The sequence below is a fragment of the Cydia pomonella genome, chromosome 7 (assembly GCF_033807575.1).
Source record: "Cydia pomonella isolate Wapato2018A chromosome 7, ilCydPomo1, whole genome shotgun sequence".
NCBI lineage: Eukaryota > Metazoa > Arthropoda > Insecta > Lepidoptera > Tortricidae > Cydia > Cydia pomonella.
Window position 1 is genome coordinate 4,928,451 of NC_084709.1, and position 25,992 is coordinate 4,954,442.

The 25,992-nt window shown below is 38.1% G+C and overlaps 1 protein-coding gene across 1 annotated transcript; it reads right to left on the reverse strand.

Moving 5' to 3' along the window:
- Window positions 1–4,351: 4,351 nt before the first annotated feature.
- LOC133519646 (ADP-ribosylation factor-like protein 8) lies at window positions 4,352–25,588 on the reverse strand. The gene is made up of 5 exons (XM_061853692.1): window positions 25,345–25,588; window positions 21,227–21,307; window positions 13,829–13,902; window positions 12,625–12,786; window positions 4,352–11,614 (listed from the first exon to the last, which is right to left on the reverse strand). Exons 1-5 carry the CDS (start codon window positions 25,465–25,467, stop codon window positions 11,491–11,493), a joined length of 564 nt encoding a protein of 187 aa, XP_061709676.1. The 5' UTR covers window positions 25,468–25,588; the 3' UTR covers window positions 4,352–11,490.
- Between the last annotated feature and the right edge of the window lie 404 nt (window positions 25,589–25,992).

The window sequence follows — 25,992 nt, forward strand, 5'->3', positions numbered from 1 at the left end:
CAGCAAAATATATTTTGAATTAAAACTGTTAATTAATCATAAAAGATAAACATTAAAACATTTTGGCTCGGCGGCGGGCCGGATGAAAACCTTTCGCGGGCCGTACTTTGCCCACCACTGGTTTAACCGGTTAATGGGGTGGTGCAAGTGGCGCTGAGGTATGTTAACCCACCGATTGATCGTTTGCATAACTAATAGTTGCATATGCAATATGCATCACCGGTCTAAGAATAGATGATTTTCCTCTTTACTTTCTCTAAGTTATTTTCGTACAGATTTGGCAACGCAAAGGTGTAGTGATGGTAGCGCATTCACACTGGCCCTTGCCAAGTCTGTACTTAAACGGACTATGCTAATATTATTTATATGCAGATAGTTTAATTTGTATTCTGTATCAATTATCCAATTCAATTGAAATCTTTGGCTTAATTAAAATATTTTTATATTTGACTGTCTCATTAAGTAATATATATTTTATTACTATTTTAATCAACTATATCGTAAACGTTAATTATATTTGGCATTACTCACAACAGTGACATAAACATGTTCAGAACTGTTGTATTTATTAAAACAAATTGTTATTTTAAAATTATTGTGTGATCTTACGCAGCTTATGTACGGTAATCTGACTGTATTAACAGATTCCCTGTCTGTCTCTTAGATCATATATAATTCTTGAAAGTATTGATTTGTTCAGGGAACCTGTCAAAAATTATTTTCAAATTGTTGTGTGATCTTACGCGGCTTATGTACGGTAATCTGACTGTATTAACAGATTCCCTGTCTGTCTCTTAGATCATATATAATTCTTGAAAGTATTGATTTGTTCAGGGAACCTGTCAGAAAATATTTTCAAATTATTGTGTGATCTTACGCAGCTTATCTAACTGTATTAACATTAACAGGTTCCCTGTCTGTCCCTAAGCCTACATATAATTCTTGAAAGCATTGATTTGTTCAGGGAACCTGTCAGAAATTATTTTAAAATTATTGTGTGGTCTTACGCAGCTTATGTACGGTAATCTAACCGTATTAACAGGTTCCCTTAGAATCCTTAGATCATATATAATTTTTTAAGTATTGATTTGTTCAGGGAACCTGTCAGAAATGTATGTACCAGTGCCTTAAGGAATATATAATTATTTTTAGGATTTAAAATACTGAAAGAGGCGTATTAGCAAAAATTCTTCCAGTTATTTTTATTTTTCTATATTTATACGCAATAAACGTTTTCATATTTTTAAAATGTTGTATTTTTACCAGAAAATAAATAGCCCAGTAGCTCTAAAATTATTTATTTTTTATTATGAACAGAGTACAAACTAGGGAGAGGAATATTAATTAACAACGCATGAACTACATATAATGCTCTATTGGTTTAAGCCCGTGGACATGTTAGGATAACCCGGTCATTTACAGAACGGCAGAACGCAGTTATACGTTAGGGGGACAAGCTTTAAAACTTAATTTCTTAAAAATGCTAGGCCGCAGATTTTATTCTTGAACACTGTTTTAAGACTTAAACCGGGATATGAACCGTGATTACCTTTTATATTGTTTAGGAGCTCCCGATATTTCGACGCAGTTACATGCTTCTTGTAAACGGATAACTGGAGATAGCGGGTGGGTGTCAAAGTTGTGTAGACTGCGAAACAACAATATAAAAGCTAATCACGGTCCCGGTAGATTAAGTCTAGTGGAACTAACCGTGAATCATTCAAAACTGTTACTGTTTTAAGAGTCCGCAGCATGCTCGGTTTTCCATACAAACGTAGTTTAGTTAGGATCTCATTTTAAAACGACTAGCTAGATTGCTCGGAAACTTTGTACTTACAACAGGAGGTATATCTGTGCCTGTAATTAGTTTTTGTAGCTTCAGATACCATACCTATTTAAGAAAAATACAGCGAATTTAGGTTTTTCATACAAAACTTGTTTTTGCTCTATTTCGTTTGTTTTATAAGTTGTAGCTGTATAAACTAATTAGAGGCATAGATAAACCTCATGTCATTGTATGTGTAAAGTTTAATTACAATCCAACACCTAGTTTTAAAATGAGAACCAAACTCCGTTTGTATGGGAAGGTGAAATTCAGCTGAGCTTGCAACGGACTCTTAACACATTCACTGCCATTTGGCAATGTTTTCGTATCGTAGCTCTACACGTGTAGCCGATTCTATCGTTTTCCCGCTTTGTAGAGGAAAGCTACTACGAACAGAGCGCCCGCCGAGCGGGTTCCCGGCACATGTGTTAACTAACTTATAAAGGAAAATCGTAAAATATCATCAGACAAAAAACTTGCTTTCTAGTATTCTTCAGAACTATTAAAAAAATGGCATTCTGTGAGCGATACTGAAGGAATAATCCCTTACTTTAACTTGCTAATATTTTCCATTCTCCATGATTTTTAGTATGTTATTCACACAATAAAACTAGGTTTATTTTTTGCAAAACAAAAAAATAATAATTTTAAAAGTGAAACTTATAAACCTATAATATATAATGCTTATGGAGTGTGGAATTTAAAGGAGTGAAATCTCTTATGGTAGAACTGTTGCAAAAGTGTCCAGAGGGCCTACCTTAACCACGTTCGACGTCTTGCCTCCCTGTCACACTTACGTACGAATTTACAAGTGCGATAGAGAGGCAACACGTCGAACGTGGTTCGCGGTAGGCCCTCAGCTATCAGCTATAAATAATAGTTCCAAATCTCTCCAGAGTAGCGCTAGAGTGGCTAAGAACCTAGGTGTTATTAACAGAGTGAAGTTTAGTGTGCTATGATGTTTTTTTTTTTTTTCAGGTATTCTAGGTATTGTAGCACCACCTATTTAACGTTTTTTGATGACACTTTTTGGTACATGGAGATTCCATTCCTTACCTCCACCTTCCATAATTATGCTGAAGCGATCGACGTCAAAATCAAAGTGATTTGTTAAGATTTAGTTGGTGGAAACGTTTTCTCCCGAAATGGAATTTCATACAAAAAGTACCGTTATCTCGCTAGGATCGCAAAGCTATTCTTCCCTCTTAATACCTACTCTTCATGATTCACCGCGCTGTTATAACACTGCCTATTGTTCCCTCTAACAATCTCCTTCCTTTATTTTTAAATAAGTATTTAGGTTCGACTTCTATAAATAAGTAATTAAAAAAATACACTAAAAATAATACAAAATGCATGTTTTTATTGCACTTATGCGAGTTTCAATAAAATAAAACTAATGATGCCGTGAAAATAGAAAATAAACTATTGCATACAAATCTAAATTAAATTCGACACCATAATTAAATCTTATTACAAAATTAAGCAAGTTGTAATTCATCGAAAAACAATCGATTACTTTGTTCACTGACGAAATGTTATTTTATCTGTCGAGCGACAATTGTTATTGTCAGTTGGCAATTGTCAAGTTGGTACCTAAAACGGATTTAATGGCTTGTATAGTAAAAAAACGTAACCTTTATATTCATAAAAAAACTTTATATGATGTACATAATGACGTTTTTTGTGTATAAAAAGTGGCACGTCGCCAGACTAACATTATTTTTTAGTTCGATTATATAACTCGAGGCTACCTACGTCGTGTTTTTAATATGCTATTTAACAATTTCTAGAACTACTGTCAAAATTCTGAGCAGTAAGTATGCCTACATTTTGTTTACCACATAGCGTAGTAGCTCATCCGAGAATTGAAAAACCGAGCAAGTGCGAATCGGACTCTTCCACCGAGGGTTCCGTACTTTTTAGTATTTGTTGTTATAGCGGCAACAGAAATAGATCGGTTCATGAGATACAGCCATGTGACGGATGGACGGACAGCGGAATCTTATTAATAGGGTCCCGTTTTACCCTTTGGGTACGGAACCCTAAATAACAAGTCCTTAATGTAAGTTATGTAAAATAAGTCACGACACCTTGGTGTCAAAACGTAATGTACAATAGTCTAATCTTGTATTACGTTATTCGCTCCCTGCTGCTGGGCTGGGCTGCTCGCTGGCCAACACGTTAGTACCCATAGTTATTTACTGAATTTATTCCGAGGTTTAATGGTTAGTTTAGCTACAATCTACACCTTCAAATATCTTATGGCCTTAACATTTACATTCTAACTGTTCTGTACTTAATTTGACCTTTTAGCGTATTTTACTTATGGCCTATGGGGTGTTAATAAATTGACAAATTGTATAAGTTACCGTATTTTATCGATGTAACTGCTAAACAATACAGATGTACGTTTTGTGTGTATATTTTGTCTCATTAACAGATTTTCAAAACCAAACCGGGCGTTAGATTAGATTCTTAAATGTTATTGGTCAACCTCTTCCAAACATCTTCAATAAATACAAATTGGCATTTTACATATCATTTATATTCGTGAACTCTTTACTACTATTCCCATATCATATAAAAGAGATACATAATTTTATTTATATATACTATATATACAGCGCTTGTCATTAAAATCAGGTGCGATCAAGTTTGACACAAAGCCCTTATTAAACCAACTTGACAATTGTCACATGACAATAAAAATAGACACATTTGTGGTCCAATTAGTAGACTGTTACTTATCGTTTTAGAAATGAACGTCGAATTGTGAAGTGTCAGACGCCAATTTGTCATGTTGGCTAATAAGAGACGTGGGCAAACGTTAACTTACTGAGTAAATACTAAATTATTAACTACATTCGTTTTATGCGGTTATATCGGCTGCAACTTTATAGTTGCAATTTCCCATTGTGAAAACAAAAATATTTTCGCGTATTATACAGTAATCTAAAATTTTACGATTTTAATGACCGCTCATGTATAGGTAAGGTATAAACTATTTATATATATTATTTGATTCGGCCAACTCCGAATTGAACGAGTAAGTAGGCACCGTAAACATACTATACATACACGTAACATAATTTTTGTGATCACATTAAAGACCGCCTAACAACAACAGGTTTACGTTATTTTTTGGCATAACTTTACTACTGGGTTCTTTTAAATGGCATGTTTACATTACCCCGCCGCCTCGAAACGGTACAAGAGAAATCAGTCGCTGGCGAGCGGACTAAAGTAAACATGGCATTTTTATTACAAAACGAAATTCTTGAATATAGGCACCATTACAGTACATTGGTTGCCGCATCCGTACAAACAGGTCAATGCACGTTAAAATTAGATGTATACTGACAATGACATTTCCTATAAATTTTACATTGCTGGTCCAACAAGTAAACATTGGCGCTAAGTAGGCAGCGTCGTTACTAACCTACGCAGTAATTGTCATAGTCAGATGACAATTGTCAAGATGATGAAATAGGAGCATATTATGGTCGCGTTTTCATGTCTTATCTCAGTAGATGAGACAAATACTTTTCAAACAAGTATGCGAGTGATGAATGAACGTCTCAACGAAAACGATAAGTACTTATATTGAAAATTCAACCATAATAAGTCTAAATACTGTAACTATGCCTTATCTAATAACTGGTTACTGTAACTAATGCAAATAACAACGTAATCCTATAAACCCATAGGCATTCTTTCCCTCATGAATTTCACCTTAAATTATTCTACAGTGTGCATTCAAGCTGTAAACAATTACAAATCTAATGACTTCATAACTATAACATAAGAATAATAAATAATTATAGCGCATATCAACTCGTAAAGTACCAAAACAATAAATTTGTCTGAAATTATTGATTGTCACTATCAGGAGACTGAAAGCCCGTATATACCAACATGACAATTTACAACTGGCACTGACAATTCGCCATATATTGGCAAATCGTCATTGTCAGGTGACAATTGTCAGAGTGGTAAAACAGGCTTAATTTAGTTTTTTTTTTGTTTCAATGGCATGTGATGATGATGATTTAATTACGCTAATATTATTTACTATTAATATGAATAAACTCGTTTGTGAGCCTAATTTTGCTAGATAATCTTTAAAAAAAAACTTTAAAAACTTGTAAATAATAAATATTTCCTACGTATACTGAATAATTTATGGAGCAAAATTAGTCCCTCATTAAATTTTCACCTTATCGTTACTAACAGTATGAGATAAGTATATTTATAATATATATATAATGCGTAATACTAGTATTAAAGGATCTAAATATTCTAACATAGTACATTAGTCGCTCAACATATAGTTACTTTAGATTTTGAGTGGGTAAGCGAACAGTAATCAACATATTGCCACCTTACAGACAATCCTAAATGTACCTAATATTTCATTTGAAATTTATTTTAACTTAGGCTTGATTTGACCAATATGAAATGAATTATTTAATAATTTATGATTAAATGGGTGTGTGGCGAAAATCGGAATCACCGCGTTTTTTTTTTGCATAAAACGATTAGTCTTCGAATGTACGTCAGTGTGTTTGGTATCACAGGTTTTCGGCTTTTTTGTATTCTTATTATGTTTGTTCCACCGTAGCGTCAAAACTACTTAACGGATATTAATTTGATCAATAACGTGTTAATCATTTAGTTTTATAGTCAATATTTTAACAGACTTCCAAAAAAGGACGAAGTTGTATTAAAAAAAACTTCAAACTCATTACTGGTTACGTACGCCCACAGGATTGTCCTCGATGCACAATAATAAATAAAAGAAAGCTAGTGATATGTGGCTAACGTATCCATCAGTAACTATACACTGGCCGAATGTACGAATGAGGCAATATTCTCATTTGGAATGAGGCAATTTAAAAAAAAAAATGTTAGAAAATACTGCCACAGTCATGGATGAAATCTCGACGTTTGATCATTAAAAAAAAAACTGCCTGGATCCAGTTCTTAGAGTCCGTCTAAGCTATAGTTCTACCATTTAACTGAGGTGGTGTAAGAAGAAAGGGGACTGCGGCTTCTCCATACAAACGTAATCCCCATTTTCCTCTCTGGATGATTACACTTTGAAAATTATTTTTACACAGTAGATAATAAAAACTTTCTTATTCATAATATGATGTATATTGAGCATAGCTATGCCCATGCCTATACGTTAGACTTTTTTAGATTTTATGATTATTTTAAAAATTAGGAGTGATTTCTTAATGCTTCTTACTCTTATAATAGTTATAATAATAATAAATCTAACAAACGTTGGGGCATAGCTGTGGTAAATATACATTAAATTATGTAAAAAAAAAAACAATAATGTAATTAATTAGAGAGGAAAATGACGACTACGTTTGTACGATTTCGCGCAGGTCCTCCACTTTTGTCTTAACCTTTTGAACGCCAGACGACAAAGGAACATGCCGTGCCCCGGACGCTGGCTATCACGATTATTTAAGCGAAATTGAACTTTACAGAGTCCCGCGTTAGTCCCTGTTGCATTGGCGAAACTGTCGGCTGTAGCCGTCGTTGGCGTCCTTGGCAAGTCATTCAGATGACGGCCATAGCCGACGGTGGCGGTCAAAGGGTTAATAAGAAGTTATTATGGTCAGCTACGGACTGGTTGAAAGCGGCTAGATGGAGCTGATTTGTATTACGTTAAGTAAAAACGTAATAATATAAACTAGTTTTAGTTCCAAAGCTCAGGTACCTTCTACTACAATATCATCGCGCAACTTTTTTACCGAGCGCCTGAGATAAAAGGTAATAACTGCAGTCTCTACAGACTGAGGTGCAAAGTGTGGGAGTGCCACTATAAACGCAATTATTTCACATATTGTCACTGCAGTTTGTGCAGAGTTAGCTCGGTCGGACTCTAAAGCCGTATCACATGTATCACCTTAGGGATTTGAAAGCAAAAACCTCGCGCGCTGAGCAATACATACAAAGCAGACAATAAAACAGTTTCCATCTATCTCTAATTCGTCCAACAAAGTGTATATTAGGTGCGGCCTGTAACACGAGCATATAATTAAAACATAGATTGTACTCCCTGACACTTTTGTTCAATAACTTTAGAAAATCAGCAAGTCTTTAGATTTCCTATTTCTCATACAAATTAAATCTTTAATGTATGGCATTATCATTGAAATTGACGTTGCCTGTTACGCCTTAAATGTAACAAAACACAAGTTATTTTTAAAAGTCACTGAACATACGCCCACAACTTATTTTTTGCTCCTGTTAGAGGCCACACCCGGTATATCCAAACGTGTACATTACACAGATCAATTTTATACGTCACACGAATCCGACGCGAAAAAACCGCTTCGTATCGAAGTTACGCCCTCATTTCACAACGACATGCTTAAATTACATGAAATTTTGCATGAACATTTACGTAAGGTACATTGACATATATTTAAGGACGGGCCTTACGGTCCATAAGAATGGGGCCAGTACAGCGGTATCACGCACACTAAAGCCAATCGTGCAGTCTAACGCCACACCGCGATTGGTTGATGAGTTCGCATCACGCGCGAAATGAGTCGCAACTAGTTGCGTTAGACTGCACGATTGGCTCGAATTCATGAGTCACACTACTGAACTAGCACCATTCTTAGTGCCCGTAAGGCCCGTCCGTAGACATGTAAATGGTAAAGTACGAATCTGGCACCAAATAAAATAGAGCGAGTGGAAGTTTTGTATGTAAAATTTATACTCGCTCTAATTTCTTTGTATTACATTTTACAATTTATACAACGTAAACTCTGTATCTTTAGATATTTAAATAAAAGTAAACAAACAATTTTTACATTTTCGGTAAGTTATAATATAATATTTATTGGAATACAAAACCGCCTGGACCTGTCTCTGAACAACCTGACTTTAAACCTACATTATTTGATCATGTAATGTTTTCATCTACCCTCGACTGGCTTAAGGAGCCATTTGAGGGTAGTTTTTGTTTACCTTTTTTTAATACCTAAAGATACAGACAATGACCACCCATTTAATTACAATTTGTCGTTGCACGATAAATGGTCACGCCTGTCAAGTTACCTTCCTACATGCGCCTATTTCACCAACATGACAATTGGCATACCCTCAATACTTACTTGCTGGAACATCAATGTACGGTGAATTGTCAATGTCAGGCGACAATTGTCAGCGTGGTGAAACAGGGTACTAGGTACCAAGAAGACAATCGTAAATCGACAAATGCCGCTTGATCGAATATAAAAAATGTATCAGGATGACAGATGCAATGAAAGGGCACGTGATCATTTTCATATATTATTTCACTTTCGATTGGCGTTTTCTATCGACATTTGCCACTCTGGTGGGCAAATTGTCACGTCTATATAACCTTTAAATATAAAAAGCCAGGGTATTATGACGTCGATTATTATAATTGACAACAATCTTGAGGTGCAAGGAATTTCTAAATACTTGCAACCATTTCCAAAAAGTAGTTAGTTTTTTTTTTTTACTTTTTTTCTTTTATCTATTAGACATACGCAATGGAAACCAAGTTAATCTTACATGTGCGACATTAAGCCTCCGAATATGCGCGTTTAGACGCCCTTACGCGGTTATCGCCGATGCGTATCCGCATGACGCTCCGGTGTGTAAACGAGACAGCGCTATGATAATATAGCGATGTCCCGATCGCACACCGAAGCGGCGAGCGGATCCGGATACAATTTGAAGACGCTTTATTGGCACAGTCAGTAGGATGTGCAGATTCAACACTTAAATAATTTTATCACAAACGTGCGGCGATTTAAGATTTTTAAGCACTTATTCACATTTCCAAGGTTTTTTAGCCAGGAGACATCTATTAGGCACAACCAAGCGTTACTCAAATTTTTAAATCTTGTAAATTTACTTGTACTTTACCTATACCGTCAAATGAGGTGGCAGATATTATTGAGCGATTTATCGTACGAAATATTATTGCACATAAAACTGGACTACGCCGGATAGATGGAAAAAATAATAAATTTATTTCTTTAAACGGTAATACAACAACAAAATATGTATTTATAGATTAGCTATTTTTAAGGTATAATTCAAAACTTGAGTGTGCTTGTTTCCTTTAAACATTAAGTATATTCATGATATAATTGATGTTTAAAACAATTAGCAATTGAAATATGTTTAAATCGAGTGCGAACCTAGACCGCTTACGCACCGCGCTCGATCCTCATGCGAGAAAACAATTAAATATTGTAATAGAAAAAAGCATATTAAAATGTGTCGAATTTTGGGAAAATGGATCGTAAAATCGTGAGCGCTTACAAAGTTGATCAATTGCACAAAACACGTTAAAGAAAAGATTCATTGATTGTCCTAGATGTGTCTAAGAAAAATTCATGCCCGAATTTGACAGTAGATGGCGCTGTTGTACAGTTCCGCACTTTATGCTGTAACTCTGGTCGTCAAATATTAACTTAATTAAATTAAATAAATAAGTGGAGGCAAAGACAATTTGAAATAGAGGTAGATTGTCAAAGAAAACTTTGTAGCTACAGTAAATTTACTGCCATGTTTAAACACATGATTAAAAGTTTTAGAACGCTATCGTTATTTTTTCACTGATGTGTGTTAAATTTGTTAAAAAAGTGGCGCGATCTTACCGGGCATAACCCAAAGGTTGTGGCGGCATCGTTACCTTTAGCCTTTGATCTATTGGATGGCGCCACTTTTTGATATTTAACAAATTAAATACATCAGTGAAAGAATAAGGATCAAAGTCAAATGGCGTTCTAAAAGTTTTAATCATGTGTTGAAAGATGGCAGTAAATTTACTGTGGCTACAAAGTTTTCTTTGACAATCCACCTCTATTTCAAATTCTCTTTGGTGGAAGGTACCAAAAAACATATGGCGCCGTACTATCTACTTGACCAATATAAAATTTTACAATCGACACACGAATTTTTTTTTAGACTTTACAAATCTTATTCTATACAAACAAGGAATCTTTGATTGTACTAATGTGTTGTGTGATCCACCCGTCTAACGTACTTATCCATAAAAACGTAGTCCGCATTTTCCGCCCTAGATATTGGCAGTAAGGAAAATATATGTATACAATTCATTATATATTAAGCATATCTATGCCCCTTCGTTAGAGTTTTTTCGATTTTTTGATTATTATAAGAGTTATGAGCGAAAAACAAATTACATACAAATTTTTAAAAGCGAACTCTTACAATATACAATCGAAAAAATCAAACAAAGGGATGCCCCATCGCTGTTATTAATATACAACTAATCGTGTAAGTAAAAATATTTTCTATAATGTATTACCAGAGAAGAATCTAAGGACTACGTTTGTACGGAGAAGTGGTCACGTGACGTCCCCTTTCGTCTTAAGTGGTCTCAAAATCAGATCGAGTGTTGTGCTACACGGGTGTAGGGCTACTAGCGGTACCTAGTCTAGAGCTAGGTCTACTAGCGGTAGCTAGTCTAGAGCTAGGTCTACTAGCGGTACCTAGTCTAGAGCTAGGTCTACTAGCGGTACCTAGTCTAGTGCTAGGTCTACTAGCGGTACCTAGTCTAGAGCTGAGTCTACTAGCTGTACCTAGTCTAGAGCTAGGTCTACTAGCGGTACCTAAGTGTAGAGCTAGGCCTAGCGCGCGGCGCCGGACTTGCTGTGCTGGATGAGCCACTGCAGCGTGATGTCGATGTTGTCCTTCTCCTTGCACGAGATCGAGTAGCAGCAGATCTCGCGGTCCTGGATTGCTGACAGGTTCCTGGAATTCATGTTGTATAATTATGGGACAGTTTTAGTGATATGGGTACCTACTAGACGATGATATACATTATATAAAGAGTATCGAGTTGAGTACGGCTCAAACGAAGGCCAATCATAGAGGCCCGTTTCCGACGTATTGGTATGGTGGAAAGGGACAAACGATTATTAGCGGCTTGTCAACTTTAGTAGACGTTTATGAATAAGGGGGTAAGGCTGTCGTTCCACGATTCGTGGTACTGTAAAGAAGCTAGAGTAGTGTAGAGTGTAGAGGATATCAATATTTGGGCGGCTATTTGTCAAAGAGCTCGGTTCCTATTTGACAGTCGATATGTTGTGACGATAATTATTTTCTTTAACTAAAAACGTTCTGAATCTCCGAAAGTTTCACATTCTTCATCTCTTTCGTTGGTACATTACGCAGGTGCGTCCACACTTACGTTCGCTCGATGTGTCCGTGCTCGTGTTCGCAACAGCACGGGGATGGCGGTGAGCTCCATGTCAAGCGGACTCCCTAGTCAAGGGACGCTTCCCTCCAGCAAGATCAACAATAGAAACATATGGCTTGACACTTTTTCAGCAATCGAATGTATTATGTCGTCTCGTCGGTACATTACTCGCGTCCACACTTACACTCGCTCGATAAGTCCGTGCTCGTTAAGCGCGTGCGGCAAGTCGGGGATGTCGGTGAGCTGCTTCTCAAGCGGACTTCCTAGTCAAGGGACGCTGCTCTGCAGCAAGGTCAACAAGAGACAAAGCGTGTATACATTACTCGCGTCTACATTTACATTCTCTCGATGAGTCCGTTACTGAGTTACTTACTCAATAATGTCGTCAATCGGTCGATAAACGCTGTCGTTGCATGATTTGTAGTACAAGGAAGCCGTCAGGGAGGATATCAACATTTGGACCTCTATTTTATCAACAAGACTTCTGTTTGACACTTTTTGACTCCTTACATTGGTCTCACACTCGTTCGGTAGAGGTGCTAACTGTACAGTGTGGACTTACATTCGCTCGATGAGTCCGTGCTCGTCGAGCGCGTGCGGCAGGTCGCGCTTGTTGCCGAGCACGAGCACGGGGATGCCGGTGAGCTGCTGCTTCTCGAGCAGACTGTGCAGCTCGTTGCGGGACGCCTCGATCTTGTCGCTGTCGGCCGCGTCTACCATGTATCTGTAATTTATACACTACCATCAAAAAGTTTAAGACCAAACACAGAACATGCCAATAATCAACATTTTAATGATTTTTTTACGAAAATACTACTTTGCAGTATATACCCACAATCCGAAAAATAAAGCGTTAAACAATTTATTAATTAACGCTTACTCTTTTGGAAAAGAGTCAAGGATTTTTCGATGAGAAACTGTGAAAAAAACTTTTTATTAGTATTATACTTTATTACTTTTTTTTTAATATATCCTAATTAATAAATTGTTTAACGCTTTATTTTTCTGTAGTGGACTACAGAGTAATCTTGACATTCATTCTACAAGTTTGTGTAGTAGCGTTTCTTGGCTTATGGATTTTCACTCATATTGCAGTATGACCCATAGAGTTTTTGCTGATGTCGGACATTGTTTTTGGACCTTACGGGCGAGTTCATCCCAGGAAAGCTCGATTAGGTTAAGGTCTGGTGATTGTGGTGGACAAATTATGTTTTTTAGCACACCTTGCTGTTCTTTATTGGCTGTGTAGCCTCTACAGATCTTTTCCGAATGCTTGAGATTGTTGTCTTCTTGCAAAACAAATGGGTTACCGATCAAACATGTTCTCGAAAATGAAACTAAAAATTGGTATTAAACTTTTTGACGGTAGTGTATATCACCAAAGCTAAAATTAGTATTTGGAATAAAAGGAAAATTGGAAGAGGAATAGGAAAATAGTAATACTCCTAAAGAAAAGACAGGCCAGCAGGAAAGAATTGTTTTGACTTCTGGACACGAGCTCGCGGCCGTGGGGTACCAGCCCACGGGCGAACATATTCTACATGATTGGGAACCTCCAGCTTCCCACGGTCCTAATACTAGTTTCCTCTCTTTTTTTGTTCGATTTTAAAACAAAACAAATTCTATTGTATTTTATAATATTATTGATTCAAATTCGACTGTCAGCTTTTCTTGTTAAGGTGAACCGCTAAAGGATAAATATACAATTTCGACAAAAAACTTTAACAGCTGGTATTAATTAATAAAGAGAAGACGAAAAAACTCACACTATAGCGTTGACGCCGCGGCAGTACCTCTCCCACATAGAGCGGAACCTGGGCTGGCCTCCAATGTCCCACACCTGCACATACAAATATACACATTCATACATATTCATAGAAAACATTATAGCCTAGCGACAATGGTTGTATGTCAACGCAACGACCATGCAAGTTAAGCCGTGACCAATTTTATTTAAATAAGTCTTCCGAAAATACCATTAATATAAAAAGCGGCCAAGTGCGAGTCGGACTCGCCCATGAAGGGTTCCGTACCATTTATGACGTATTAAAAAACTACTTACTAGATTTGGTTCAAACCAATTTTCGTTGGAAGTTTGCATGGTAATGTATATCATATATTTTTTTTAGATTTTTCATTCCGTTATTTTAGAAGTTACAGGGGGGGACACACTTTTTTTCACTTTGGAAGTGTCTCTCGCGCAAACTATTCAGTTTAGAAAAAAATGATATTAGAAACCTAAATATCATTTTTGAAGACCTATCCTTAGATATTTTTTTTAATTTTTATGACGTATTAAAATAAACTACTTACTAGATCTCGTTCGAACCAATTTTCGGTGGAAGTTTGCATGGCAATGTATATCATATATTTTTTTTAGATTTTTCATTCTGTTATTTTAGAAGTTACGGGGGGGGGGGACACTTTTTACCACTTTGGCGGTGTCTCTCGCGCAAACTATTCAGTTTAGAAAAAAATGATATTAGAAACCTCAATATCATTTTTAAAGACCTATCCATAGATACCCCACACGTATGGGTTTGATGAAAAAAGATTTTTTGAGTTTCAGTTCTAAGTATGGGGAACCCCCAAAATTTATTGTTTTTTTTCTATTTTTGTGTAAACATCATAATGCGGTTCATAGAATACATCTACTTACCAAGTTTGAACAGTATAGCTTTTATAGTTTCGGAAAAAAGTGGCTGTGACAGAATCGGACAGACAGACGGACATGACGAATCTATAAGGGTTCCGTTTTTTGCCATTTGGCTACGGAACCCTAAAAAAGCGGCCAAGTGCGAGTCGGACTCGCCCATGAAGGGTTCCGTACCATTTATGACGTATTAAAAAAAACTACTTACTTTTTTTCGGTGGAAGTTTGCATGGTAACGTATATATATGTTACTGTAAAAGCCCGAAGTACGGTAAAACCTAGGATATACCGGTAAGACCTAGGTTTTACCGATGCCGATCGGTAAAAGCCCGAAATTTGAAATAATTATTGTTCACTTCGGGCTTTTACCGACATGGATTTGGTAAATCCTAGGTCTTACCACGGCGACCGGTAAAGGTTGAGTCAGGCACTGGTTCTTGACATTATTAGATGAAAATCTTGTATCAGTGTAAGGGGCGTTACATGTAGCGCCATTTAGAGTGATGCTTCGTATTGTTTCGTCTATTTTACTACTCATGTAGAAATAGGTCTTTCGGTTTTGCTGAAGGTGAGAGTGAACTCTACTCACTGCGAATCCGAACGCCGTGAGCAGGGATGTAGAAGTCCTGAGAGCAGAGTAATGTACAGAGTGTCACATACCCTCTGTAAGCAATATGCCCAGTTGGTGGGAATTTCCGGGCTGTAGCTAGCCGCTGTAATGAGTAACAGAAACGCGTTCCGTATGTGCTTCGCTTTTCAGATGACTAAACTGAATTGCATAATGCAGAGATTATCGTATCACGAACGATTGGCATCTTGACTAGGTACCAAGGTTTAGGTATAGTTTACAGTAAAAACAAATTAGGTATCTATTAATAGTTCTCGCTTGTTGAAGCGACTATGGCTGGGTGATCAAATGACACCCAGACGATTTCAATTAAATCATTTTAAGTAAAAAACCTTTTGCCGAGCGTGGGTCATAGTGGGTCGTAGTCATGGGCGCTGTGTGTCCGCTGTAACATGTTGTCCCGCAGGTTTGCACGTGTTAGTAAAGAAGTAAAGTTAATATTGTTCAAAGCTTTTTGTCAAACTTTCTACACGTGCGGTCTGTGGGCCAACTTTACGCAGCGGGCGTATAGCGCTCTGCGTGTCCAATATAATGATGCATTTAGGATGCTGTTCAGGTTGCCGCGGTATTGTAGTGCCTCAGCGATGTTTGCTGAGGCACGAACAGACTGTTTTTTCGCCATCATGAGGAAGCGATGCGCTTCACTCCTCACTCGCAGCCGAAGCAGCACGAACAGCATCCTAAGTACGCTGGCGCAGCGTTGGGACTCGCCCCTAGTCAAGCGGTACGTGCAGCTACACTCACCTGTTGCTGTGCTGCCGCGAAACTTATAAATATTATGTAATGTTTTGTTTTGTTTGTTTTGTCCAATTGTTTGTTTTGTCTAATTAACTGTAATACTAACTCTAGATACATAAGTCATTGTTACCTAACCCTATGGACGTCAAGTTCGAAATAAATATATCAATTCAATTCAATTCAATAGTAGTGGTTCGTAAGGAAGAGAAATAAGCCTGTCTGGTTCCGTGGTATGTTGGTACTCCCCTGTCATGCTAGTTGGTCGTACCGAGGGCCGCTACTGGTCTTTAGGAGTAGCGCCGTGGACAACTGATGTGGATGCGAAAGGAGGCCTCTGCGTCCCTAGGAACTATTGGTATGGCCGGTCGAAACAAAGGAACCGCCCCGCCAAAGGGTTATTTGAACCGGAATCTTACAGCTCTATTCTGTAAGACTGCTGTCGACCGAAAGTGCGATTTTGTGTCTTAAGCAAGCTGTCTGGTACTACAAGGTCAGGAACACGCTGATCTATGCGTGCTTTCTGGACTTGTCAAAGGCGTTTGACCTGGTTGTGTACGATAAGCTATAGTACAAGCTTACAAAAACGGGAGGTTCCATTGAATATGTCGCGTTGCTTAAACATTGGTACAACAGCCAGGTCAACCGAGTGAGATGGGCGGGAGAGGAGTCTGACGAGTACAAACTACAATGTGGGGCAAGACAAGGAGGGCTAACATCCCCTCTCCTTTTCAACCTCTACATAAACGAGTTGATCGAGGCACTCAGCAGGGCACATGTCGGTTGCCATTTAGGTGATGTGTCTTTTAATAATATAAATATAAGTTACGCTGACGACATGGCGTTGCTGGGGCCTTCGGATGACGCGGTACGACAGCTCATCAATATTTTTGAGGAAGGAAAAGTCAGCTTGCTATATTCAAAGCTCGTAACTATAACCCGTCTACGGAGTCGAGGATCATGTTGTGTGGCGTACCTCTAAAAGTTGTAAATCGATTTCAGTATCTGGGGCATATGCTTACAACTGAATTGAATGACGATCTGGATCTGGAAAGGGAGAGAAGAGCGACGGCAGTGAGAGGCAATATGCTTGTCCGCAGGTACCCACGGTGTAATACATCAGTTAAATTGACGCTCTTTAGAGCTTACTGTCGGACTTCCTACACGTGCAGCCTGTGGGTGAAGTTTACACAACGAGCCTATAACGCATTGCGCGTTCAATATATAACATCTTGAGGATACTGTTGCGGCTGCCGAAGCACTGCAGCGCATCCGGCATGTTCGCTGAAGTGCAAGTAGATGACTTTTTTGCCGTTAGGCGGAAAATAATCGCCTCCGTGCTGAGACGGGTGCACGGCAGCAGGAACAGTCTTAGACTCAAGGTGTTAGCCGAGCGCCTCGACGGCCCGTTATAAAGTTTTGGGTGGGGGTGGCAATTGGGAGAGTGAAATAGAAGTATTGCAACCTGCGCCCCTACTCTCCACACATCATAGTTTTTAGTTATAAGTTCTTTATTTTTATTTTTCTCTTAGTACCTAATTAACATAGTTTTAAGTTTATACGAAATTTAAATACGTCCTTTTCTACATATTAAAGGTTGTGCTAAACTGTTTACTTTTATACCTAGCATTTTATTCTGTAAGAAAAGGAGAACTGGCGCGAAGCTCATGAACGCGACCGCACAGGACCCTAGAGGCAGCAGTGCATCAGCGCCAGAGTACTCTAAACGTACCGCGCGATCGCTGCTAACGTTGTTGCTACGCTGAGACTACTCTTGCGATTGTACAGTCGCGCACAGTATAATCTAATCTTACTTTGATTAGAATAACGTGCATCGTTACACTGTTTATTGCTGTCCCGCTCCCGCTGATAATATATTTGACACTCGTATTTCATAAAAATAGTCTTAGTGCTGACTGTTAATGTTCTGGTGGTGGCTGGAGGTTTAGTTACAATTTTACAACAACAAGCCGCGGCGGCTCTCTCTGGAGTACGGAAGATGGGACAGGGAGGACACCCCCCTGCTGTGGAATATATGGTATGACTGGGCCTGTAAGTACCTGGGTCTTGTTCTTGACCGGAGGTGGAATTTTGAACAGCATTTCCTCAGGGTAGCGCCCCGAATCGTGGGTGCTGCCTCAGTCCTTAGCCGGCTATTACCAAACGTGGGTGGGCCGAAAGCCCCTTGTCGGCGCCTGGACGCGGGCGTTGTTCGGAGCATGGCCTTATACAGGGCACTAATTTGGGCAGACAGGCTCTTGCCTAAAGCCAAGCCTCTCCTAAGGCGTCCGCAGAGGGTGGTGGCCTTGCGCATAATGAGGGCATACCATACGGTGTCTTTCGCGGCGGCATGTGCTCTGGCAGGCACTCCACCCTGGGAGCTGGAAGCTAAACTAAGTCAGGGTAACAAAGGGCAGTTATTCTGGGAGACAACAGCATGAATGATGACACTTCGTGTTCTCCCGGTCCTACCTCTCGTACTTCTTGTCCGATGAGTTGCCTCCCTGTCACAGTTACATACGAATTGGCAAGTGCGACAGAGAGGCAACACATCGAACGTGATTCGCGGTAGGCCCTCAGAATATAAACTCTAATATATTGTCAGGCAGGTGAGTGGAAGCGGGACAGCAATAAACGGTGTAACGATGCACGTTACTCTAATCAAAGTAGGGATAGGTTAATCGTAAAATAGAACTAATTTGGATTTAAATAAATAAATCAATCTGTACTATGCGCGACTGTACTCTTACACAGTGTACACAGCGTAGCAACAACGTCAGCAGTTTTGATCGCGCGGAACGTTCAGAGAACGCTGGCGCTGGCGCACTACTGCCGTCTGACTCTGCTTTCGATCGTTTTAGGGTACGGACCTGTGCGGACATGAGCCGGGCGGGTCGGTCAAGTGTTTCTTTTTCTTACCTACGCAATAAAATACATAGTTTTACTAAACGTGTAATATGTAGAAAAGGACGTATTTAAGTTCCGTCTTGTACCCTGGGTACAGGGTTGTAAGGTTCAGATTCAAAAACCCATTAGCGGCGCGGTACCTTTGTTCCGACCGGCCATACCAATAGTACCTAGGGACGTAGAGGCCTTCTTTCGCATTCACATCAGCTGCCCACGGCGCTGCCCCTAAAGACGTTCCTTATCAACCAGGAGCGGGTCGACTAGCACGACAGGGGAGTATCAACATACCACGGAACAGACAGGCTAATGTATCTCCCTTACGGACCATTACCATGACCCACGCTCCACAAAAGGTTTTTTACTTAAAAAAAAAATTGATTGAAAGCGTATCCACAGGCGAGAACCATTAATAGCTACCGAATTTGTTTATACTGTAAATTTTACCTAAACCTGGGTGCCTAGCCAAGATGCCAATCGTTCGCGCAGTAATCTCCCTCTATCACAAGAGTGAGAGAGATGGAAAACCATATTAGTGCGACACAGACAGTTGGGTTTCGTTTGAACGGCATGGAAAGTAGCGAGGAAATTAGGCAGAGACGTGGTGAGGCCGCGCTACTCATCATGCCGCTCGTCATGCTCCTCGTCATTCTCACCGCTCCCTATTTCGTCGGATTTTTGGTGCGAGTCAAAGGACTGGCAATATGAACTATGGAGTATAGTGAGGCCGTAGTATTGCTATTACCCATTACAGCGGCTAGCTACAGTATTTTCCAAAAAAATCGGTCCAACTGGGCATATTGCCTACAGAGGGTATGTGACACACTGTACATTACTCTGCTCCCAGGACTTCTTCACTAACTGCTCACGGCGTTCGAATTCGCAGTGAGTAGAGTTCACTCTCACCTTCAGCAAAACCGAAAGACCAAGATCTACATGACTAGTAAAATAGCCGAAACAATACGAAGCATCACTGTAAATGGCGCTACATGTAATGCCCCATACACTGATACAAGATTTTCATCTAATAATGACAAGAACCAGTACCTGATTCAACCTTTACCGGTCGCCGTGGTAAGACCTAGGATTTACCAAATCCATGTCGGTAAAAGCCCGAAGTGAACAATAATTATTTCTCATTTCGGGCTTTTACCGATCGGCATCGGTAAAACCTAGGTCTTACCGGTATATCCTAGGTTTTACCGTCCTTCGGGCTTTTACAGTAACATATATATTTTTTAGATTTTTCATTCAGAAAAAAAAAGAGATTTTTCATTCTGTTATTTTAGAAGTTACGGGGGACACATTTTTCCAATTTTGAAGTGTCTCTCGCGCAAACTATTCAGTTTAGAAAAAAATGATATTAGAAACCTAAATATCATTTTTGAAGACCTATCCATACCCCACACGTATGGGTTTGATGAAAAAAAATTTTTTTTTTCAATTTTATGACGTTTAAAAAAAATTACTTACTAGATCTCGTTCAAACCAATTTTCGGTGGAAGTTTGCATGGTAATGTACATCATATATTTTTTTTAGGTTTATCATTCTCTTATTTTAGAAGTTACAGGGGGGACACATTTTACCACTTTGGAAGTGTCTCTCGCGCAAACTATTCCGTTGAAAAAAAATGATATTAGAAACCTCAATATCATTTTTAAAGACCTATCCGTAGATACCCCACACGTATGGGTTTGATGAAAAAAGATTTTTTGAGTTTCAGTTCTAAGTATGGGGAACCCCCAAAATTTATCGTTATTTTTTTTGTATTTTTGTGTAAAAATCTAATAATGCGGTTCATAGAATACATCTACTTACCAAGTTTGAAGGAAAAAAATGAGTGAATCTATAAGGGTTCCGTTTTTTGCCATTTGGCTACGGAACCCTAAAAACATAGTTCCCACGGGAAAAGTTCACCTACCACGCCTACCGCGAACAGCGTAATAGTCTGTTTATCGCTTTCGCGTTATTAGTTTTATTCCCATTTGTCACTACCACACGTAACCGCCGCCATATGAGGCAGTGACAACTGGGAATGATTTATATGAAAACACCTATTCCCTTTTGTGCCCGGCGGGGACAAATGGGAATACACCCAATATTCGAGAAATAAGAGGTAAATGACTGCACGGTTATCCTGATACAACAGGGGAATTTAACTTGGGGACCGCTTGAAGCCACTCGCTTTAACTGATCCTTTTCCTGATATAAGGTTGAACATGCCAATAACTGGAGGTGCTTACCTTGATAGTGACGTTGCCTTTAGTGATTTTGCGCATATTGAAGCCAACGGTGGGGATCATATCTTCACTGAACTGGCCAGACTGAAACAAACAACGTTCATGTAGTTATAGCCAATCATTTACAATATTTTGGCTTTTCATTTAACTGTTTTGGCTAGATAATGAGGATGGCGCAGTCTGCACTGGGCATATGTTGAGACAAACAGTTGTAGTGGAAATCCTGACAGACGTATCCAAGGGTCTGAAAACGGCGCCAGACAAGATCCCACCTTTTTTGACATTATTACACAAATTGACTAAGTCCGACAGTAAGCTCAATAAGGCTTGTGTTGAGGGTACTTACACAACGATATATATAATATATAAATATTTATAAATACTTAAATACATAGAAAACACCCATGACTCAGGAACAAATATCCATGCTCATCACACGAATAAATGACCTTACCAGGATTTGAACCCGGGACCATCAGCTTCGTAAGCAGGGTCACTACCCACTAGGCCAAACCGGTCGTCAAAACCTTTTACCAGTGGTAACCAGTAGTTACCTCCAAGCCGAACCAAAGCAAGTTGATGGCAACTACTGGGAATTTTATTTTACCCAGTGGTTACTACTGGTGAAAGGTGGAAAAAAAATTCCCAGTAGTTACCACTGGTAACAACTTGGTGGTAACTAGTGGAAACAACCCATATGGGAGTATCGACTTAAAGTAACGCTGAGGAAAGAACTAGAGAAGGCATTTGCCAAGCGGAACAGAGTTAAGAGATGGTTATAAAAGTAACTAAACTAATTAGAAAGAGAAGGGCCATTTATCTCGCACGTCAGATCACTATATGGTCAGCATCAAACAACTATATGGTCCTCTATTCTCCTCTCCTCTAACCTGTAGAGTAGTTATTAAATTAAATGCCATTAATCTTTTGAACGCCAAGAACACCTTAAGGCGTCGTTACTAGTTATGCCTACAGCGCCAAGGACAACTTTAGGTGTTATGGCGGACGCTCTCAAAGTAACCTTCACACTTCAGAGTAAGGTTTACATTAGCTCCCTTGCGCCCGGGACCTTGGCGTTTAGTGATGTTTGTGTTTATGATCAAAGGGTTAAAGAGTCGGCAATGCGTATGTATTACCCCAAAATTTGCAAGCGTCCGTAGAACCAATTAGTTTAGATATTTTAAGTTGCAGTTGAAATGCAATTCTTATTTGTACTGTAATTTCTGTAAGTCAATAATGTTACTGATATGATAAGCATGTCAATGAACTTAGGCCGATTGATAGATAGGCACAACCTGAACATTGACATTATTGAGACAGTCAAGGTTGAAATGTTAATCGGATTGTAAACTTTGCCATTGTAATTAGAATCTTACCAAGACGGGCGTAAGATCTGTTTTCACTTTACAAGCTAGTCCGTGACTAGTCTTTGAAAACGTCGTATCTCTATCTATTTTAGTTAAGTTGTCAAGCAACTACATGTTTTTTAGTGAATTGATTCTAAATTCTTTAGAATATTAGTTTAGCGCACGATACATTAAATGATAGGTTCTAAATCAATTTAGATTTTATTTATTTAATCTTTATTGCACAAAAGAAAAACAATCTTATAGTACAAAAGGCGGACTTAATGCCACGAGGCATTCTCTATCAGTCAACCTTAAGGCTAACCAGAGTGATTGTGAGCGGTGCTACAATTACAACAGGAAAACAAATCAATTAAAATCAATTAAGATTTTAGACTGTTTTTGATGTATTCAAATAGGTACTATAATACCTACAGTCGGTTATTCTCAATAGTTGCAACCAATTTGTTACCAATGGTAACTGAGAAAAAAAAACCCGTATTTATTTAAATATATAATGTATGTAAATAAATAATGAAAAATATTTATATAAATCGAGTTTTAGGGGTGAACCTGTAGTGACAATTATAGTAGAAACTAGTGAAGAATGCTACTCAATAGTGCTGCTTCAAACATAGCTGTTTCAAGTAAAACTGCACTGATATGTGTCTAGCACTTTTTGTTAACGCTTCATAATTTAAAAATAAAATGTGGTGTCTGTGTATGTGTAATAAGTGCATAAGTCTAACAGATGACTCATTACCCTCTAGCGGTCGACCTTACAAGAAAAACTGGCAATCAAATTTAAATCGAGTAGTGATCGAGTTAGATTTATTTCTTTGTTCTTTGAGCGAATTCACAAGGGCCACGCTGTATGTATTGTGTTACTGTAGTTTGTAATACTTAATCTATTTACTGTATACCTATGTAATTATTTTATTTTGTGTGTCAAATTCCATACTGTCAAATTAGGATATCCTGTAACGATGGTTGTGTGTATGTAATAGAAAAAAAAAAAAAAAAACAATCCCTACAAATATTATAAATGCAGAAATAAGTCTGCCTGTCCTTTTGTTACCTCTTCACACTGCAACCTCTGAACAGATTTTGATTAAATTTAGTATGGAGATAGCTTGCGGCCTGGCAAAGCTTTTACTCGTATATGTAAAGAACAAGGTGGTTAAAAAGAGATGATTGTGACCATTTATAAAGACGGGATGCAATACTTAAATACGATGGCAGTCCTGTATATGTGGGACGTATGGCAACCTTACATATATTTAAGATAGACTATCAAGTTTGTACTACTAAAAAATACAACTTGAATGTTTTGTTTTAAAATGGAACAGCAACGCGCATGTTACCCTAAAATAGAAAGATAAAAGCATTTCACATCTAAATATGAATCATTGTATTAACAATATGACAATAATTGAAATTGTGCTTTTGAAGTGTGTTTTGACATTCAATTTAGAGTATGGGTCAGGGGTGCAGTTGATTATGGATACTGTTGAAATATTTTCAGTAGTATAAATTGAGAAAAGCAGAGCAGACAAATGCCGTAGGCTTGAACGGAATAAGCCTAGAGGCATTAATACAGAGTTCATTTTACCCATCTCTCTCTCTCTCTCTTTAGCCCTTCTCTACCCTTCGGGTGTAGGTATTTTACCCATATGTATCCTTTATTATGAGGTTCACTGTTTGCTGCAGGAAAGGACTATGAGGGCCTTTTGTGATGAATTTGCCGCATACATAGTACACTACTCCTTTTAATGCATTATAAATATATATAGGGTTCAGCTGGAGCGAGGCCAGAAGGCAAGCTGATGATAGGAAGGTGTGGCACGAGCTTGTGAAAGCCCTTTGCACCTCTGGGGTGCTTTAGGACAACAACAACAACAAATATATATATATGATTAAGTTCTGTAAGAAATTAATGAGAAACTTATTTGATTTTAGCACACTTAAAGAAAGTGAAAATAGAGAACCTTAAGGGACAAATAAGAAATAGTTTCATGTAATATGTATCTTGTAGAGCGGTCTGGCCTAGTGGGTGACCTGTCTATGAAGCCAATGGTCCCGGATTCAAAACCCGGCAAGGACATTGATTATTGTGATGAGCACAGATATTTGTTACCGTGTCATGGGTGTTTTCTATGTATTTATCTATATACATATGTATATCATTGCTTAGTCGGCTAGGGTCATATGTGTAAAGATTGTCTCCAAATATTTCTTTATTATTATTTATCTTACATATCAGGACAGGCTAATAAACCAATTTCTTATTCACAATTGTCTCATTTATAAATATTAGATATCAATATAGGAATTGCAAGACAATGTAAGTCTTGTGACTGATTTATCATTGTCAACAAAAAAAAATATTATTATTTAAATTATCCTTTCACTTGTTACCTGCAAATCATGAGGCTCCAAATGCTACAATAATTAATAAGTCAGAAAATCTCAAGTTCATAGAGATTTTCAACAGTTATCTATTTCTATTTGAAAAGTTTTGTTGACTCGTTCAATTCTTTACCTAATATAGAAGTTTTTACTAACAAAGCACATTATATAAAGCAATACGCAAGCCCAAATATCTTAGTCATTATTCACGAACTCTACAACATACCAATATTACAATATTGGTGTCTGAAATACGATCCCTCTCAAAACTAACGATATCAACGTTCAACAGGCGTTTTGTTTATCGCATAATCGCCAACCATAACTATGTTTAACACTTATTTATTGTTTTCCAATGATACTAACTGCAATGACGTTCACAAATGTTGTTTTTCCAGAGTACTGCAAGCCGACCAACGTGAGCTCCATCTCTTCTTTCCAGAACAGGCTTTTGAACCAATCAAGGATACGATTAATCAAGGCTAACATTTTGAATTATAATAATCACAATAATTTAGCCTTAAAACGTAAGAATTATAACGCCTCTCGCGAAAAACTGCTGTCGACAATCGACATCGACTGTCATCAGTAACGTTTAGTTCACGATTTGGAAAACAGTTAGTAACGACGTGTCACAAATTATAGTTGTTTTGTCACTTTATAATTACATTATAATATGTTATTCTTAATTTCTATTACTGAAATTCATGGCCTAAAAATGAGGAATACACCGAACTATTGTAATAATATACATATTTATGTCTAGTTTGAAAAACATTCTTTTTGCTTTATGTAAAACGAAACGTTGCAGTATTGCAATGTTGCCATGATATAAAGTAAAATTTCCCTATAGTGAGCGTGCATAAACTGTAGGGGGCAGCATATGAGACATCAGGTTTTTGGCGTGAGGTGTAAATGTGAAGTTTATGCTTGTGAAGTTTATGGAGCTCACAAGAAGGCGGAACCTACTATGCACAACAAAACATACGAGAAGGATAGATGGCAGTACTTGCT